Source organism: Equus przewalskii, chromosome 15 (assembly GCF_037783145.1).
Source record: "Equus przewalskii isolate Varuska chromosome 15, EquPr2, whole genome shotgun sequence".
Classification (NCBI taxonomy): Eukaryota; Metazoa; Chordata; class Mammalia; order Perissodactyla; family Equidae; genus Equus; species Equus przewalskii.
The window spans coordinates 27,961,808-27,982,281 of NC_091845.1; the positions used below are offsets into that span (position 1 = coordinate 27,961,808).

Sequence of the window (20,474 nt, forward strand, 5' to 3'; positions counted from 1 at the left end):
GCACTCACTATCTCAACTTTTCCTCAAAATACAGTTTAAATAGAATTCTGCTGTGACAAAGAAACATGCATTTCATTGGAAATAGCTTTCACTTAGTGATGTCTTGCAGAAGCTTAAAAGAAAACCATGAAGCTCCAAACCTTTGCTATTCCCCCACCCTTCAAGCACCCTAGAAAAACTGAGTTTCCCCAAAAACTTGCCATAATTAGAATTATTCAAACAGAAATCATTTCTTCTCCTCTCCTTTATTTCCTAAAGTAAGTTGCCAAATCCCAAATTAAAATGGTCCTAATAAACCAAACCAAGTTTATTTTAGCCCAAAGTTAGTCAGGAACAACTTCAGCATTATTCCCAGAAGAGGGCAGCAGCATACAGCGCTCTAAAAAGTAGCACCTGAAACAGAAAAGGAGAAATACAAAAGCCCCAAGCATGTAGTGATAGTAAATGCATGAATCTTGAAAAACACCATTCTGTTGCGATATTTTTCTGATTTCAAGTGACTGTCTGCCACTCTCTTATCTGTTTAGCTAATCATCACATTAACCAACTATGTCATCTCTTGGGTTGCCAGAGACAGTTAAAAATCACCACAAAACCCTTCCAGTGGCATCTGTGATCACTATCATGCGGGGGCCTGGGGGATCACTTCTCCATGGGACCAGTGACAGGGTGGAAAGGCCTGGTGCTGTGCTTGGAGTAACATGTAAATTTGGGAGAAAACCTCTTTTTATTGGGTTCTACATACTCAACTTTGTAGAACCAATTGGACTCAATTAGTGAAATCCCATTATAAGGTAGATTTTGCTTATGGAGAGGGGCGTATAACCAAGATGTATGACTCCCTAGGTCTGCCTTCAAAGGATTTATAATCTAGTAGGCAAACACACCTACTCAGCTACTCTATATTACAATAGTAGTGCCACATGCGAGGAAACTGCTTAAATAACTGCATATATTATTTGCGAGGTGAGTGTCATGCAGGCTGTGCGCAGCCCTCCACTGCTCAGTTAATCCCCCAGCAACAATAAAATACAGGTAAACTACAGTTGAGGACTCTGAGACTCAGATAGGTGACAGCTTATCAGAGCTGAGATGGGGCCCCAGGCCTATGTGACTTCCAAGCTTGCACTCACTGTTAACCTTCCTTTTTAGGAAAAGAGTATGTCATTGGTTGTTGTACTTATTGCAAAGAATAATACGTGTCCACTTATGAAAGTACTCAGTGATCTGACCTTATGTTTCCGTTGACGCCCATCAAGGTCTTGTAATTTAAGGAGCAGGTTCTACAAAGCATGTGCATTATAAAGAAACCCAAGTCAGGCAGAAAGTTTTCATCAGGAACCAACAGAGGGCAGCAATAGATAAACCAACCAGTAAAACATTCTCCCCTGAACTCCCTTTATCTCGCCGCTGGGATGTTCAGGCCACTGATAGCACAGGAAATACATGCAGGACTTGAGAGTGCCAATTTCTTATGGCCATAAAAAAAAAAAAAAAAAAAGACAAATTTCACCATGGAGAAGGAAACTAAAAATGTCCCTAGCAAGGATCAAAGTTCACTTAGAAAATGTCATTTGTAATAAAGGGAACTAAGAGATGAGGGATGTGGCACTCCTTCGCCAAGACATTTGACATCCGTGGATGGTAAATATGCCCATGAGCTTTTAGCCCAAAGCCTGAAGGATGCTTGCTCTTCCCTGGGCTCCTTGCAGACAAGCCAGATGTAGAAATGCTAAGTATCGATGCTGCGTCTAGATGCACCATGACGACAGGGTCCTGCAGGCCGGCCTGCAGCTGCGGAGCACGCACCTGGCTCTGGCATGGATGTGCGTACTGGTATTCAGGGCGGCACCAGTGACAACGGCTGTGCCATTAGGGGCTGAGGATGGCTCTACTATGACTGGCACCTAGCGATCAAGCACTCATTGCTTGTGACAGCATGTCATTCCTGCACTTGTCTGAGATGAAGAGAAGACTTTTCAAAGCAACCAAAAGCACTCCTTCAGCAGGAGAAGAGAGGGGGGAAAATAAAGTGTATGCTTGATGCTGAGAATTGGCCTGCAAGGCATAAAATGCTAAAAAAAAAAAAAAAAAAAAAACAGGGCATAAATTAATAAATGGCTAGTCTCAACTTCTGAGCAAAAAGCCTGTGTTGTGTCTGTGAGTGTGGCAGTCTCAGACAAAGACATGGTCATATTAGGTAGAACCTACAAGTATGCCATTATTCCATCAGTTTTGACCTACAAAAATGGCGATTTCATGTAATTTAAGCCAATTAAAACAGCAGCAATAATGATAATAGCTAACTTTTATCCAGCACTTACCAAGTACCAGAAAAAGAGTCTAAGCACATTCCACCTGTGAGCTCATTCATTCCTTAGAATAAGCCAGTGAGGAGGTAGGTTTGCAGATAATATCCAGTCTGCAGATGAGGTACCAGAGGACCAGAGAGGTTAAGTAACTTGCTCAAAGTCACACAGTTTAGAGGTGGCCAAACTCAATGTGAACCCAGCTCCTGGGTGCAGGGCCTCAGGGAAAGGGATCTGGTTGAATGGGAGGGTTTCTTCAGGGAAGATGGGCTCTCAGGGACCAACTTCACAGTCTGTGCTTTTCCTTCCCAGGTCAGTCAGTACACGTTTGCCATGTGCAGTTATCGGGAGAAAAAGGCGGAGCCTCAGGAACTTCTGCAGCTGGATGGCTACACTGTGGATTACACCGACCCCCAGCCAGGTACCCACTCATCCTAAAGGCCATGAACTCACAAAACTCCCCCCCTTTCCAAATCCACACACAGCTAGTATTTGCTGGGCACGTACCCCATGCTAGGCATGAAGCCAAGTTACTGGGGCTTCACAGATGACCACGGTCCCTGATCTTATGGAATTTCTATCCTGGCTGAGTAAATACCATCCCAACCAAGAGCTTCGGTTTTACTCAAGGGATCCTAGTAAAACCCAAATGAAAATATAATACATTTTTCTTTTACATAGCTGTGCCCACATCAAGTATATGCCCCACCCTAGAATACTGAAAAAGAAATTCCTGAAAAAGAAGTTCTGTATGTACACCAAGGACCACGTGTGTGTGTGCGTGTGTGCGTGTGTGTGTTGTGTGTTAGTGTGTGTTGTTTTTCATCGGTGATATCTGAGCTTGGCAGGTACATATTTTGTCTCCAGTCCAAATGAGCCCGCCCTGTATGTCCATATCCACTAACTACAATTCAAGGTTAGCTGATGGCACCTGATAAGAAATGCCCCCCAAAAGTCTTTTTTCCTAAGAAGACACCAGTCCACAAGCATAGACATCCGAGCTCCTAAGCCTTATGTAACTAAGAGACCCACACAAATGGTAGTATTTCTCATAAGTTCTACATTGCATGAGTTCTATATCCTGCCCCCTCACACCTCTCCCCTCCACCCATCTTATCTTTTTCCCAGAAAAAAATGAATAGAAATCAGCCTCAAAGAACCTTCAAAATGGGAGGGGGGGGGTGCGAAATCATTTCAGCATATTAATGAACAACAAGCACCAACAGCCCTCTCCCAGAGAAGTTTATTTTTATGCCAAATCTGCACAAGGGAAGCATTTCCAACCATACTGCATTATTTGGCCCAAAACCTTTTTTTCTACTCCCATATTGCTCTTCCACATGCAACAAAATACACATAAAAGAAAAACAGAGTTTGAGAGAAGACGGAGTGTTAACCTGAAAAGGTGGGGCAGAGGAGGCCTAAGCCCCAGCCCACTTAGGAAAATTAGCATCTCCGGAATCTCGGCCCTGAGTGACTTGGACCAGCCCCTTGGACTTCCACAGGTAATTAGCATCCTGCCAGACCGTGGTACAAAGCTGACCATGTAAGGCGTGAATTAAAGGCTCTGCCTGGAAATCCTTCATAATAAATAGAGCTTACAAGTTTGAAATAATTTCATGCAACATCTCATTGAAAGGATGTGGCTCCTGCATTAATAAAACACCCTTCAGGGTGTTCTGTGATGGTTTGCATTCTTCTCAAAGCATTAAGTTCTCTTCAGAGAAATAGATTCCACTTTCCCAGACCTGCGTTTTAAAGTGGGAAGCTGAAGGGCCAGTAGGAGAAGGAAAAACAATAGCATTGTATGACAGCAATTCCTTTTAAGCCTGTTCACTCCTCCTTTCCTCTACGTGATTGCATGTGGACCTTACTGAATCCCACCAAGTAGACAGGACCAGGATTACCATCTCGCCTTGTAAAGGAGGAAAAAGAGCTGGGACTCAGGGTCTAACCCATGTCACCCTTTGGTACTTATAGTAAAACATAGCTGTGTGTACAGCTCTAGCAAAGCTCGAGCTGTTATTTTATCATATGAAAGCAGAATTCTCTTCCTATGGCAGGGAGGGCAGGAGCGGGAGAAAGCTGTTCTCTCTATGCAAGAGGAGTAACTGTGCATGTATACTATGAAAGCTCCTTTCCTTTATTTCACATTGATCCCGTGGGATAGCATCTATGAATTCCTTTACCGAAGATGTAAATGAAAAGTAAATTGATTATGTTCTTGAGAATAACAAGCAGCTTCTTCTCTGCTTTTCCATGTGCCAAGTCCTATTTATTTCCAAAGTAACGTTTGATTGAAAATGGAGATTAAAATACTCCCGATTGTCATAAGAAAAGTCTAACTCAGAATTTCTTAAAGAGTGCTTGTTCAAAATAGAAGTTCCTGGACCCTGCTCCTAACCCAGGAAGCAGAAGGGGCAGGGCAGAATCCTCCTAGTTAAATAAGCTTGGTGGGAGATTCTCCTGTGCGGTAAAGTTTGCCAGCTGGAGATGGAAGCAATGCACAGTTTAGCCAATGTCTTCAGAGACTTGAGGAGTCTCCCCAACGGCTCCCTGAGAGGTGAGTGTGCAAATGGAGAAGGACTTCTGAGTCCATCTTGCCCCTCCTGTGCTGGCTTTGTCCGGGTTGTCAATGGAACCCCCTGGTGGAAATGTTTATGAGTAGGTAGCCTCGCAGCCGTGGATGTCCTTGCCTTTGTGCCAGCCTGGGATCCAAATGGTCACCCAGATACAAGCAATTGTACTAAATCCACCACTCTACCTGTTTAGGGTCTTTGCAATGTTAATTTAGGGAATTGGTAAATAATTGTATGTAAGTTTTACCTACAGGCAACTCATTTTAAGCTAAAAATGAAACTGTTTCACTTTCCCTTCCCCTCGGTATGGTTTGGAAAGTATGTGACAATCTCTCACTTCCCACTGGATTAAGTAATTAAGGCTTTAAATAAAAAGATATTCACTCAAAATAGTTCACTTACACAATTTAAATGACTACGTTATATCTTAGACAACTTTACCATTATGAATCAACTATGTCAACTATGTCCATGCAGGTTGTTGAAACAGCAATTCCTCCCCCGTCCAGGGAGCTGGCCAACATTCCTTGCCTGGTCTGCCTCTGTCCATTCCCAGACATGTCCCCTTGTTCTTGCCAGGTCATCCCTGTGGGGCTGTGCTCCGCTTTCTTGATGGAGAGCCTGTGCACTGTCACACATCATATTCTGCAGACTCGGTTCCTAGCATTGCTGCTTTGTCTGAGACCCTGCTACCTTGAAGCATGCGTCACTGTCCACTTTGCTTTCTCCTCCCTTGTTTTCCTCTCAGCTGAGTTGCTCTGCTCTCTTCTTGCTCTCATAGGTGTGTCCTTGGTCTCCCGCGCTTTCTGAAAAGGCTCTGTTACTCTCCACTGCTGTCATTACCATGGCTTCTGCTGCTTTAGATGTGTCTCTTTGCCTCCCTCTCACCCCGTGATTAGGCTTTATTAAGGTATTAATGACTAACCCTCAGAGAGCTGTTACCGTGTGCCGGGCCATGCTGTTCCATGCTCTGCAGGAGTGTAGCACAGTGGTTTCGATGGTCATCAGCTCTGGAGCCAGACAGCGGGGGTTAGAATGATGCTTCCAATCCTACTCTGTGTTCGTGGGTTAGTTACCACCTTCTCTGTGACTCAGTTTCCTCATTTATAAAATGAGAATAATAGTACTTATTTCATAGGGCTGTTGGGAGGACTAAATAAACATTTGAAAACTTCTTAGCATCTTTCTATCTCTACCTTTCACTTTCTGAAGCAACCCCATGAACTGACTTTCTGACAGTAGCTCCAGGAACACAGCATCCCCAGTCCCAGCTGCAGGCCCTGGGGGAGGGGGCAGGGGTGAGGCGAGGGATGGTACCCACCCAGAGATGTTGAGCCTGGCATTCACTGGCAGTATCAAAGTAGCTGATCCCAAAGGTTCCCATGAAGCTAGACTACAGAAGGTCTATTGACCCACTCTTCCTATTATCTCCTTAGTGCTCACTTTTCAGGGCTTAAAGCATCCCTCAGAGCTCTTCTTCTTCCTCCTTTTCCCTCCAGAACTTTCCTTGTTATCATACCATCCATTTGTTTCTTCAGGTTTTCCCAGCTTGCTAACTGCACATTTCCCTACCCAAATCACACATTTTAAAACCTTTCCTAAGAAATTAGGCAAAATATCCTCTCATAATCATAACCACCAGAAAGCCTTTATTAAAAATGCTGTACCGCTAGACCCTCCATATCAAGAAGCAGCTGTTTATACGAAGTAGCTGTTCTAGACTTCCTGGCAATTCTGTGTGAAACAATAACACACACCCACTCTTGTGGAATAGACTCCTGAATTAATATTATCAGCACGTGGAGACTAAGGTCACCACAATTGGTTTCTAATGCCAAATGTCAAACAGGTTAGTGACTGGACCTTGCTGAAAATTTGGGGATGCTAATCATCCCACTCCTTCTCCTCTCAATATTTGACTGATAACTGAGAGAATGATGAGGGACCTGATAAAGATGTGAAGCTTTGTTTCTGGCCAGAGAGTACCTAGTAACCCCAAAATACAGGCTTTTGGAATATGTTGACAGATATGATGTAGCTTTGGCCTGAGCCCAAAGAGAAGCTTCCATCTTCCTCTCTGTACATTTTAACCTAGAGAACTGCCTATGAAGAGAGATGGGTCTGTATAGCATTCAGCCATTCAACAAGCATTTGCTAAACCCCTGCTAAATGCCGTGCACTAGGCTAGGTACCAGGGATACAGCAGTGAACCAAACTGACAAAAACTGCCCGTCCTCATGAAGTAAGGTAAATTATATAGTTTGTTAGAAGGTGATAAGAGCTATGGATAGAAAGTAAGCAAGATAAGAGAGATGGGGAACAAAAGGTGGAGGTCAGGGAAGGACTCCACAAGAAGGTGATGTGTGAGCAGACACGAAGGAGGTGAGGATGTGAATCATGTGGATATCTGGAAGAAGAGCATTCTAGGCACAGGGGACAGCAAGTGCAAAAGTCCTGAGGTGAGAACGTACCTGGAGTGTTCAAGGAACAGCAAGAGCCAGTGTGGCTACTGTGAAGTGCATGTATGTACACACTAGGGAGAGAGAGTAGGAAGAGGAGATGAGGGTAGAAGTAGTGGAGGGTCAATTCATGTGGGGCCTTGCAGGCCTTGTCAAAACCTTGACTTTTCCTCTGACTATTTCGTGAGGAGCCACTGGCAGGTTTTGAGCAGGGGAGTGACATGACCTGATTCTTGTGCTAAAGAAATTACTCTGGCTGCCGTGTTGAGAATCTACTATAGAAAGTGAGCATGGAGGCAGACAGATCAGACAGGAGGCTGCTAAAATAACCCCGTGATAGGAATGCCTGGAGGTAGAAGAAGGGTTCAAATTCTGGTATTATGTCCTGAAAGCAGAGCCATCAGAATTCCATTGGATGGGTAGTGAGAGAAAGAGAGGAGTCAAAAAGGACCCCAAGGTTGTGGACTTGAACAACTAGAGCGATGAGCTCAGCTTTACTGAGATGGAGAGGAGTTTGAGAGAAAGACCAGGAGTTCAGTGTCAGATATGATAAGCTTGGGGTGTCTATCAGATATCCATGTGGAGAAGTCAGGAAAACCATTAGATATTCAGGTTTGCAGTTCAAGGTAGAGGTCCAGGGTGGAGATAGGAATGTAGGGAGCATGAGCAGATTCGTGGTGTTTAAGACCGGATGGCATCACTGGGGGAGAGGGTGTAGATGAGGAAGAGAAGAGGTCCAAGGATGGAACGCCAGGATGCTACAACCTTCAAAGGTCAGGAGAAGGAGGAAGAACCAGCATACAAGAGTGACAAGCAGCAGCCAGGGAGGGAGGAGGGAGTCATGTGACCTGGAGCCAAGTGAAGAAAGTATTTCAAAGAGAGTAGAGTGTTAGATGCTGCTGATAGGTCAATGGATCGAATCAAACGGAGACTTGAATTGATCTTTGGAGTCAGCAACGTAGAAGTCATTGGTGACCTTAACAGGTGTCAGTGGGGCAAGCAGCCTGATTGAAAGAGCTTTAAGGCAGAATAGGAGGAGAGAGACCCTTGCTACTTGAAGCGTGGTCCTCAGACCAGCACCATCTGCATCACTTGGGAGCTTGTTAGAAGTGCGGGATCTCAGGCTCTACCCCAGGCATACTGAATCAGAAGCTGCAATTTAACAAGATGCTCAGGAGATTCACATGTGCACTAAAATTTGAGAAGCCCTGGCAGAGATTCCCCTTATATCGTAGAGAGAAGAACAGTAGAACAGTAGCTGAAGGGAGAGGTAGGGTCAAGTGATGTTTTTGTTGCTGTTGTTTGTTTTTAAAGATGAGAAAAATAATAGTATGTTTATAGGCAGATGTTTACCTAGCCAGTAGCAGCCTGGCGGACAGTTCTGTCCCCAGCAAGACAAAGACAGAAACAAGAGCCAATCAAAGAATCAAAAGGCCTTTTATCACATCATGGCTCCACTCTGTGGATCAGAGTGGGTATCAGACTTTCCATCCTAGAGTCAGATAAATTGCTCCTCCCTTCTCCTGCCCAAGGAAAGGCAGCAGAAACCACCTTTCTCAGGGCTCAGTCCTGCCGAGAACATTGCTGCTCAGCTTAGTAGTTTTTATTCCCTTTTATTCTAGGTTTGGAGGGTGGCCGAGCCTTCTTCAATGCAGTCAAAGAAGGAGACACAGTGATATTTGCAAGTGATGACGAGCAAGATCGCATCTTGTGGGTCCAGGCCATGTATCGGGCCACCGGGCAGTCACACAAGCCGGTGCCCCCGACCCAAGTCCAGAAACTCAACGCCAAGGGAGGGAATGTGCCTCAGCTGGATGCCCCCATCTCCCAATTTTGTAAGTAAATATGCCATTTGTTAGAAATAGCTCTGTAGAGTAAAGTAACTCTTCCAAAATTGAATTAGAAAATCTAGTTGCTTTTATATATTAAGGATTCATAAAATCGTGTTTGCTAAAAAAAAAAAATAGTGAATTCAGAGGGGAAAAGTTGGGACAAAAATGTTAGATGCAAGTAATTTTAAAGTGCAATACTTGACATTTTCCCCCAAGGACTAAACAAAGGAAAGTATAATTTAGGTGGATTTTGCTCTCTTGGTTTTGGCGAAAGTTTGGAATTCACAGCCAGACATATATTTGTTTGAGTCCTTCAAATATAGTAGATTATGTATGTCCTTGCCTCGTTTCTTCCTATTAAAAGTAATTTTAAAATAGGGATTGATGTGAAATAAATTTAAATCTGCAACTTGAACGATTTAAAAATAAATGATGGCATTATCACATGTAGTGGGAAAAAAACAAAAAACAAAAAAACTCACATGCTACCTAAAATCCCATTCTGAGCTAAAATACCAGGACCCAAATACGAAACCATCTTCTTAATCATATTCCAGTTTCTTCTCATCTTATCTCTGTGTCTGTTTGAATTTCTGGCCCCTTTGCCACGTCTTCTTCCTACCTAGGACGGTTTTTATCTCCCAACACTTTGGGACACAATGTAAGGTGAAAGCTAGCATATCCTTGGAGACACTTGCTAACATGAAGAAAAGGGAAACATAAAGCATCCAATAACGTCATTCATTTTAGTTACAAACATTAACCCTAAATAGAGACATTGCCTCAGACTGAACATCAAGTCAATTAGCGATAACTCAAGGACAAATAATTTTTAGCAGTAATCATGGTGGTTCCTTACTTTAGCATGGAACCCACTCATTCAGTCTAGTTCATTGAGCAACTCTCTAGGCTATGAGACACACTGGTGAAGAGGGCAGACGAGGTCCCTGCTCTCAGGACACCTGCACCCCAGTGGTGCAGCAAACAAGTCAACAAGTGAAAGAGAAAGTTTCAGATATTGAGAAATACCATAAAGAATGTCTTGCAATGGTCGCTGAGTGGGGAGAGGGGATATTAGACAGATGATCTGAGCTTAAGCCCAAAACATAGGGAGTTGGCCCCGCAAATATCTGCAGAAGGAGAACTGCAGCAGAAGGGAAAGCAAGTACAAAGACCGCGCAGCAGAAACCTGACCTTAACACAGTGCTTTCACATGGCCTCTCTCCTGCTGCTCTTAAACAAAATATGGAGATGGATGTAGCTTTGTAGCTACAGCAACTAAACAGAGGTAAATTCTCTTTTCAATGAATTCCACTGCCATGTCCATTTCTGTCTAACCAGACTATATTTTAAACCCTGTAACACCCTTGCTGATGGGGAAAAACTCTTTGGGGTGATACTGTCTATCAGGAGCTCCCAGGAATTCCTGACCAGTACTGATGGTTTCCAAATTTATTAAAAAGGAGCCTTTCAGGCAAGGTGAATGGCAAGATGCATTCCCTCTGGAACGTTGTAGACAATCACGCGATTACCATGGGTTTCCACACAGAAAGCCCTGAAAGAATGAGGAAGAGGTTGAGGAGGGACTCAGGGGAAAAGGGACAGCCTTCCTGACCACAGCCACCAAGTTCCCACTCTTCTTGTTTTCTCTAACATTTGTGGCATGTGGGTTTATTTGAGAGCAATAAAGAAAGAAGGCAACATCTCTTTTCTAATGGTTTAGTCATTGGTTGAGATAAAGCATACCCAATACAGTCATTTGCCACATAACAACATTGCAGTGAATGACAGAACCGCATATGTGACAGCAGTCCTATAAGACTAGTACCATAGAGCCTAGGTGTGTAGTAGGCTATACCATCTAGGTTTGTGTGTGTATACTTGGTGATGTTTGCACAGCAATGAAATCGCCTGACGATGCATTTCTCAGAACATATCCCCATCGTTAAGTGACACATGACTGTATTTATTTAATTTTTTAAAAAAAATAATTCTGTGATGGAATCTTGCCATTCACCTTGCCTGAAAGGCTCCTTTTTAATAAATTTGGAAACAATACCTCCTATCATATCCCTCTGAAATGGATCTGTGTATCAGGGGGAAAAATTCCTAATTATAATCACCATCCAAATCAACCTCATAAAACATGTCTCAGGTGGTATTTGAAAATACTAGTCTTATTTCCAAAAAATCTCCATTTCCTCTGAAGTCATTTCAGCTCACATTCAGTGTCTCTGTCCGACCATCTGCCCAGATTAAGAAATTACTATGTAGCTTGTGATTGGCCCCACTTTTTCCTCAGTAGTATAGGGAAGAGGAAGGACATTCAGGGGTAAAATTAAATGGAGACCAGACACTGATTAAAAAATGGAGACTACTGGGCCAGCCTCAGTGACCTAGTGGTTAAGTTTGGCACACTCCACTTTGGCGGCCCAGGTTTGGTTCCCAGGCATGGACCTATACCACTTGACTATGCTGTGGTGGCAGCTCACATACAAAAAGAGGAAGATTATCAGGAGATGTTAGCACAGGGTGAATCTTCCTCAGCAAAAAAACAAAAAGGAGACTACTGATAGAGGCTGCTGAAGAGGGGATGGATGTCTCTTCATGGAAATACATAAGCGCTCTTGATTTAGATTTTTCTCTGTGGACAGGATTCATTTAGCTATGAAATTAAAATACCAGTCATTAACCATCAACAGGAAGAGTCAGTTGAGTACACTAAAGCTGGATGTATGTCACTACCCTGATTGACATAGGGAACTTTTATTAAACGGGGTGTCCAAAGCAAAATTCTAGGGGTTAGAATTTGAAGTATGAGTGATACTATCCATGGAGAACGTGTGAGGTAGAGATGACTGAGACGGTCAGATCATTCATGCCTCTGGGATTTACCAGTACCTCGTGGTGGAGCCACCTTCTTCTCTATTGTCTCCTTAATCACTACCCAGGAACAGAGGTTCTCCAGAGAGTGTGAGGCCCTGGTACACCTACCAGATTCTACAAGACCAAGGCCACCACTTTCAGTTCTGCAGATTGTGCACTGCAGGAGGCACTTTTCACATAGACAAAAATGGGAATGATGCCTGGTTGAGTTGTGCAGTGCCCAGTCTGCACAACTGTATACCATAATCCTGTAATAAATGACAATCCTTACCCAGAGCTTCAATCCAATAGTGTTGAACCCAATAATCCCATGGTTACTTTACTACCCCTGAAACAGAGCCTCAATATTGCTCCAGATTCTATCTATTGCTAGTTTAGGCACTTAATAAAAACTGCAGCCAGCGTGCCAGCAAGTGAGATTTCTCTTCCAGTAATTTAGAAACCAGGAGAAGAAACCAGTCGATTTTAACCAACCCAACCTTCTGCACCTGATCATTTGCAGTTAGGGATATGGAAAAATGATGAGAAAGATCAAAAAAGGAACCAGGAATTTTACATTCTGTGGTGTCCCTGAGTAGTTATGCCTAACAACCAAAAAATGGCTGGGGGGAAGGGAGTATATCATAATTTTTGGTGGAGTCTGCCACAGAATGGTGCTTATGGCACAGTTAGTTCACAGCTGTATTTAATTTGTTGAGTTCAAACTACCACGATTAAACAGATGAGGCCTTCTATATGGTAACTCAATCAAACTTACAGTGTCGGTTCATACTTAGGGTGACCACCTCATTCAGATTTGCCTGTGACTTCCCTGGTTTTAGTACTGCACGTCCTGTGTCCCCAGAAAGCCCTCAGTCCTGAGCAAACTGGGATAGCTTGGTCACCTGATACTACAAAGCAAGGTTCTAGAAATATAAAAAACAATCACAACATAGTAATAAATAACAAACTTTGATCCCTCACTTCCCTTCGGTTCTCAGTCTATACATTGATTTGTTTTCATTGTCACATCGCAAACATTAAGTCCACCACGATTCTCTAACAAAAAGAGTAAAAACGAAGTCAAGTATTGCATTTTAAAAAGGTTACCTTGACTTCCAAAAGGTAAGGGTCATTTTCAAAAACTTAATTCTGTACGTATCTCATGACATCCTGTTTTTGAATATTTGCCATTCTCGCAAGTGAATAATTTTTAACAACTTCTCAATGAGTCAGCTTTGCAATCAGTTTATTAGTATTTCCATGGCAAAGGGAAACTACAGAGAAATGGGAGAGGTTTTTTGGGTAGAGAAAAATAAACACTCCAGTCTTGTCATGTCGCTGTCTGCTCAAGGGGACCTTGAGAATGGAATATTTTACAGCTTGGGAAGCTTGGGAGTAATTGTGAGTTTATTTGAGTCTTTCTAAATTCAGTGTAACAGACTTCTGGGTGCAGCTTTTATTTCTTGGATTTCAAAAGCTCAATTTCAAAATGAAAAGACACGTCTAAGAAAGAGTGGAGTGGAGTATTTATATGGAATTGTAAAACCAAACAAACAAAAAATAGATCCTGCTATTCATTCGTTTCTATGTGACTCTACAATGATTTTGGGAGGGTTCCACCAAACTTTAAAACTTATGTTCTTTTGTGGTTTTTTAGGTGTGTGTTGTTGTTGATTTAATTTTTTCCCTTTTTTTGGTGAAAACTTGAAAATATTGTCAGTGCCTACCTATACAACTTTTTAAAACAAATACTTTCAATTTTCCAATTTTTAAGGCCAATGTTGCTTACCTTGGAAACGATGTCCAAATCTGTAGTTGAGAGTCGCCACGATTTATTATGCCACGTGGCCTCTCATTGAGACCCTTGGTCCTAGTCCAATCAGTACCTCTGTTCTCATTTGGAGTTGGGGGAAGGGGTATTTTAAGTTTTGCTATTTGGTCAATGATTATTTGATATATCACCTGCAATGAGTCTCATTTTAATGTCTGTTTCTCAACTAATAACTGTTAATCACATCATAGATCCCCAAAGTTGGATGTTTTTGAGAATTGTTCTCTTTTTGCTACCACCTGAACAGTTTTCAACAGTTAGGGGGGTCTTGGTTACTGTTGGTTTGGGGGGTTGATTTTGGTTTTGGTTTTGTTTTGTTTCATTTAAGTTTCCTTGTTCAATCTTTGCTCGAACCCAAGAACTTTAGCTGCTAGGTTCGATTCCTGTCTGCTTTCCTGAGCCTTGTTGCTAGTCTTTATGTTATTCTGGTTTGTTCCTTCTTACCCTGCTAACTTCTAGCTGGACTGAAGGGTAAGTGTTCCCCCATAGCTAGCACAGCTCAGATAATCAGACTAGATTATCTGACACCTGCAATGTGCTTCCTCCCTCTCCTCTTAAATCTTCCTCATGTCTAGACTTTGTAGTAAAACTTTTCATGTTATTTTCCTGACCTTAGGTTTGAAATGTAAGCTTCCATACTGAAACTAGGATGCATGTGATGTGTGCATAATTGCCTCCTCTCCTTGGCTTTCATATTGGCATCAAATGATCCTCTGAGTAAAGCCAACCAGTAACATCTCCTAATTTTTTTCATTCCAAGAATATTAATTAACATTACAACGAAATGGCAAATAATGCCTTTGTTTCATGGAATTCACAGCTACCCGACTGCTTAATGCCTGAAAACAGATCATTTTGCACTCTGATAATGCGTTGTTGTTGTTTTTCCTCTCCCATTCCAAAGATTAGAATGGTCATGTCCCAAAGGTGTGGTAACCATGGATACCTTAACAAATAGAAAGGTAGGGTAGGAAACCCAAAGATGTTAACTGAGCAAGACTTCAAGAAATTACAGAATACGGTTAATAAAATAAATGCATTATCTGAACGCTAAAGAATTCATTCTACCTGGCTTGAGGATATGCTGTAAGTGAGACCCAATAGAGGATTACTTTTAAAAGGAGAGCTCTAATACATGGGACCGCCACACACAAAAACAGGGAATTCAGGACATGATTGAGTCCATGTAGCTTATTCACAAAAGCTTTGGATTCACAATCTCACAATGCCATGGAGGGTTTTGACCTCTGGTCTCAAATGTCTCTCTGCTACTCCCCCAAGAACAATGACAACAATAACTTTTTGGCATCGTTTGTATTTGTATTAATTTTTCTAAAAATACACCTGTAAGAGAAAAAAGAAACTTGAATTTAAAAAAAAAATCTTTCTCTTCACTACTTGAGTTATTAATAAAAGTGAGTATACAGTTCCTTTATTCATGTAGGAAAAAGCTGTCCACCAAAAACATGCTGAGGGAAGACTTGACATTGGACGGAGCTAGAAAAATTGGTCAAGAGAGCAGGCAAATATGTACTTGAATATTCTGAATGCTAATTTAGAAGTCGTAGGTTGTATCATTTCTCCTGACCGTTTAATAATAGTCCTTTCTTCTAATTCTTTTTGTTTCTTTCTTTAATCTGCTTTCTTTTCCCCTTTCTTTCTCTTTTCTTTTACTTTGCATAAATGTACCCCTGGCCAGCAGACAGATTTTTTTTCGCCACTCCAAGCAGATACTTAATTTAACTTTACTTTCCTTTGAATGTCTGATGAGGCATTTTTAAAAGCTTGCCATAGAATGTGAACTTAGTGGGAATTTAGGATTTTGCTATACTTTTTTTAAAGAATGAAGGGAAGGGTGGATGAAGAGATGACTGAATGAACTTTGTTCTGAGCGAATTTACATGTATTTGCACAACAACGCCTTGCTATCCTAGTAGATTTCCAAGTAGTCGTTTGCCTTAATTCCTTTCTGTAATTTTATCTCATGAGATTTTTGCTATATCTTCTTGTATTGTCAACTTGCAGTTGCTACATTGCAGGAATGCAATATCAAAGAATTAATTCAACATTAACTTAATTTCCATGGCCCCAAACCACACTGCAAATCACTTTCCTTCTCATTGTAAAAGTAAGTAACTTCTTAAAAGACTAGACTCCCACAATGAGGTCCAAAATTTTCCACACACCATGATATGATCTAAAGACCATATTAAATGAAGGTTTATATTTTTGTTAACTACTTCAAACACATTTAACGTATTATTCACTGATCATCTGAGTATTTTCATGTCATATAGTGATTTACAGTAAGATACATTATTTATTAGTCAACTCAAGAAAATTTATTTTTGTTCATGTTGCAGGGAACATAAAAGCATCATCAAGTACTCTTAATTAATTAATTGAAAATATAATAACTACTGCAGGAAAAATTACAAATCACTTATTTGTTTTGAGATCATTGACAAAATCTCTAAGATTTTTACTCAAAGCAGCTGTCTTATAAAGAATTATAAAATTAACATTGAAATAAACATCATGTGTTTTATCCCCTTGAGTGTATTGCTATAATAGTTTTAGGTTCAAGATTTCTGCAATATACAATGTGGCACTTGGTAGCTTCTGAAGACGCCATCCTCTCACAGCCATGCAAGTTAGCTTGATTTAGTCAAAGGGACTGTGGAGGAATTAAGTTGTTTCTCAAGGGCAGCAGGCAGAGGAGGCCTAGTCTTTTGCTTGCTGTGCAAAGCTTAGGCAGGGGACAACATCCCCTGGTTACTTGATCATGCCAAGAAAAACTCTTCTAGAAAAATCCATAAACAGCCAGCTGCCATCAATCATTGTCATTTCTTTATTTCATGTCTTCTGATGAGGTTGACTACTGTCATTGTTCGTTATTGTCCAAACCATACGTTCACTCTTGTACTGTCAAGCAGATATGACAAGCACACATTTTCCATATAAGAAAGATACAAAGTCACCTTTTAATTTGCAGTTTGAGTTCACAATGACTTTAGAGTTACATCAGCTATTCTCTTGCCTCTAGCATCCATCAGGAGTAACAACAACGATGACTGTGCTCTAAATTTCAGTGATAAAACAGCTACCTCTAGCTTATTATAAAAGGGATTCATTAGAGAAAGAAGCTTCGCTCAGACAACTTATTAACAATACAATCATAGTCATTTTCAACAGCAGAATTTCTTTTTCCCTAGCCTATAAAAAGTTCCAAAATGTAATATTACAAAATAAAAAGAGAGATTTGACCTTTTGTCTTCATTCCCTTAGTTGTTAGAATAATAGGGAAATCTCAATAAAATGATAATTTGAAAGCTATATTGTTACCCCCAAGAAAATTACATTTATTTGGTAGACCTTATTGTAAACTTATCTAAAGATTTTCATATCTGAAACAAGATCACATAAATGTGCTTGCTATTAAGACAAGAGATCATGAAAAATATTATATATTTTTTCCCCTTGTGAGGGAGAAGAAGAAAAAGAATATCAAACATGAACTGAACCCAAACATCATGATTAATTAAAGAACAACATTAGTGGCAGGGTGGTCAATTAGCAACATCGCTTGAACTTTAATGCAGTAGATTAAATGAGAGTATACAACCCACATAAACCTATGACTTTAGGAACTGGTATTTTGCCAACATTCCTTCAATGCCAAATCAAAATGATATCTGAGCAAACTTGAGGTAAAGGTTTTGATTAGTTTCCACTTGAAAGTGTCCCAGCCTTCCATATGTCTGTGTGTCCATCAGCCCACTTTTGTGTCATGGGTACCACTCATAGTGCTTTAAGTTTCTTAATGTAGTTTAGGTCCATTTAAGTATAAGTTTTATTCATCGAAGCTTAGTCTGAAGTTAGTCTCTTCCGCCCATTGCTAGAAAAGACTTCAAAATCTTTATGCAATTAAACCCCAGAAGTAAAACAAGTAGCATTGTTTGGAAGATGTGTTGAATTATGCCCTACCTGCAGAATTTCTAAAACGATGCAGGCCGTTTTCAGTGCATCTGGAGCCCTTGCCGACCAAGCAGGCCTTCAGGAACTATTCAGCCAGGTCTAGAAAAGGTAAGGGTTGAAGTCAGTTTTTAAAATGCAGTCAATCCTTGATTTCCAAAGAAAAAGGAACACATATATCAATGAAAAAGAGCACTGGGATGTGTCTCCCAAAGCAAAGGATAATCCCAGCATCAGTGGAGTTTTAAGCAGCCACTTTACCCTCCTAATTCTATTTTGCTCGACCTAATTCAAATTCGTTTTCATTCTCTTGACACATGCCAAACACTGGCAAAGGAAGTGATCCCAAGGTGTCCTGAATTCAGGAATTGCCTTTCTCCTACTTTTGCTCTGGGCTGTTTGCCCCCTGCTAATGTCAACATTGGAGTTTCCTTTTCTTTAACCAATCCATTCCAATTGTTTGTACAAGGGAAAATGGGGTTGTGAGGAGCATTTATTTTTTAATGTTCAACACTGCAGAAGAACAGACTGGGACAGTGCAAGAATGACTATGTGGTGTTGCTTGGGAAGCACCCACAAGTTCTTTGAAACAGAATTTGGAACAGCTGGACCACTGCAGTGTTTTATTTTAAAATAGACAACATATGTACTGCATATGGTCCTAGACATGTATGGAGACACAGGCAGACAATCTGAATGGTATCCAAAGACACCTGCACCTAGAATTCTGTTTCCTTCTATAAGATTTTTTTCCCCTAAGAGCACATGTTCCCACTTTTGGATTTGCAAGATACCATCTGAATCCCCATGTGTGTGACTCCTTAATAAAGTCATTGGGAAGTTTCCTGGGATCGAGGTGTCAGAGTAAGTCAGTTAATAACTAACTCCTAAGAACCTGGCTCCTCTGGGAGCTGGCAGGGGAAATAACAGATCAGAAACTTGCCCTCAACGAACATATTATCTACCAAGGGATTCAGTTGTATGTGTGTGTTCTGACCACAGAGAAATTGGAACATAACCCAGCAAAAACACGGAGAGGATGTAGGAATTGGTTACACAGGGGCAGAGGAGAAGCATAAAGCAGAGATTGGGAAGGACTCCCAGCTTCCTAGAAACAATATGGTTTGAGAAGCGACTAACATTAGCTATAAATGTAGAAACATCCTTGGATCCCTAAGAACATTAAACAAACTGACTTTGGGAGCATTGAGAAGCCTGCCTGTTCATTGCTCAGGTTTGCTGAGCACTCACCATGTGCCAGGTGCTCAGGGGCTGTGCAGGTACTTCTCATCAGACCCTCTCAACAAACCTCTGAGGGTAAACTCGAATGCTCTTCTCGACTTACAAGTGAGGAAAATGAGACTCAGAAATACGAATCAACCTGCCTCACGTCCCATACCTACTAATGGCAAAGCTAACCTCAAATTCAGTCTTTATGATCCCCTAAGCCCACCCACTTAAGCACCTGCTATTCTAGCCAAAATAAATTGTTCCCGTTGAATTTGGTATATCAACATTCCGTAAAATCAAGAAATAGAAAATATTTGTTCAAAGATTGAATTTATGCATTTTGATGAAATAAATTCGTTATTTTAACACATGTATCGACTGCCCGCTGTGTACCAGGTACCGTTCTAGATGCTGAGAATATAGCAGAGAACAAAAATAGCAAAATCCCTGCTTGGATGGAGCTGAAAAATCATATCCCTTCCACTGACACCTTAAAATAGCATTCCCGGCCTCCCAGTCCTCTTTCTTTTTCTGAATATAATAAGCTCAATGAAACTCTCAAAGATTTCAAGGGAGCCAGCCACCCTTTTAAGCACTCTTAAGTTGTTGGAACCATTAAGATAATGAGCCTAATTCTGAGTAAATGCTGATTTTGTAGAAGCAAAATCCAGGGGCTGCTTGTTTTATTTGCTGGCAATTCCCACTGCATTAAGCTCTGTCCCACACGAATAGAAGGTGTGCAAGGGATTGTAAGGATCATTAAGTGACGGTGACAGCGAAAAGGGAACTGAAAGATCAGCTCAGTTTACACACAAGGAAACTGAGGCTCAGAGAGATCAACGACTCAGCCAGCATCCCACAGCCATTTAAAAACAGAGCTCACACCAGAATCCAGACCTAAATCAGAACCAGGCTCAGTCTACATGTGGACCGAGAGAGAGGGAAGAAAGGGAAAAGGAATTTTGATGTTGATAGGATTACTTTCTGAAAAGGAAAACAGGCTGATTTGAAGCATATTTTTCTGTGAGCCTGCTTTAAAGCGTAAGTGAAAATGAAATTGTTCTTTAGACTTACTCTAAGCCAAAAATTAGCACGGTGAATCTGTATTGTGATGGAATGAGGAGGCGGGGAGTGGGTCTGCATCCAGGTCTCCACAGAGGCGCCAAGTCGCCTTTTCAGATCCATTTCCTGAGTGGGCAGCCAGGCAAAATAGTTCATCGCAAAGTTTTCAAGAGGTTCAACAAACAAAGAAAGAGTAAGAGACTTGAAACATGTGCCATATTTTTAGCAGCTACAAAAGAGCCCCTTTCTCTCTGAGCTAAATGACCGGTTGCACCATCGTAACTGAAGAGCAATAAAATAGCCGAGCCAATCTGGCAAAGAAGGCCGTG

At 41.4% G+C, this 20,474-nt stretch overlaps 1 protein-coding gene across 32 annotated transcripts in view; it reads left to right on the forward strand.

Moving 5' to 3' along the window:
- CADPS (calcium dependent secretion activator) overlaps positions 1–20,474 on the forward strand; it is a 437,791-nt gene that overhangs the window by 278,038 nt on the left and 139,279 nt on the right. For all 32 annotated transcript variants that reach the window (XM_070576926.1, XM_070576929.1, XM_070576936.1 and 29 more), the window contains exons 10-11: positions 2,622–2,730; positions 8,970–9,182. In XM_070576926.1, coding sequence (XP_070433027.1) covers positions 2,622–2,730; positions 8,970–9,182 — 322 coding nt within the window. The remainder of the gene's footprint in view (positions 1–2,621; positions 2,731–8,969; positions 9,183–20,474) is intronic.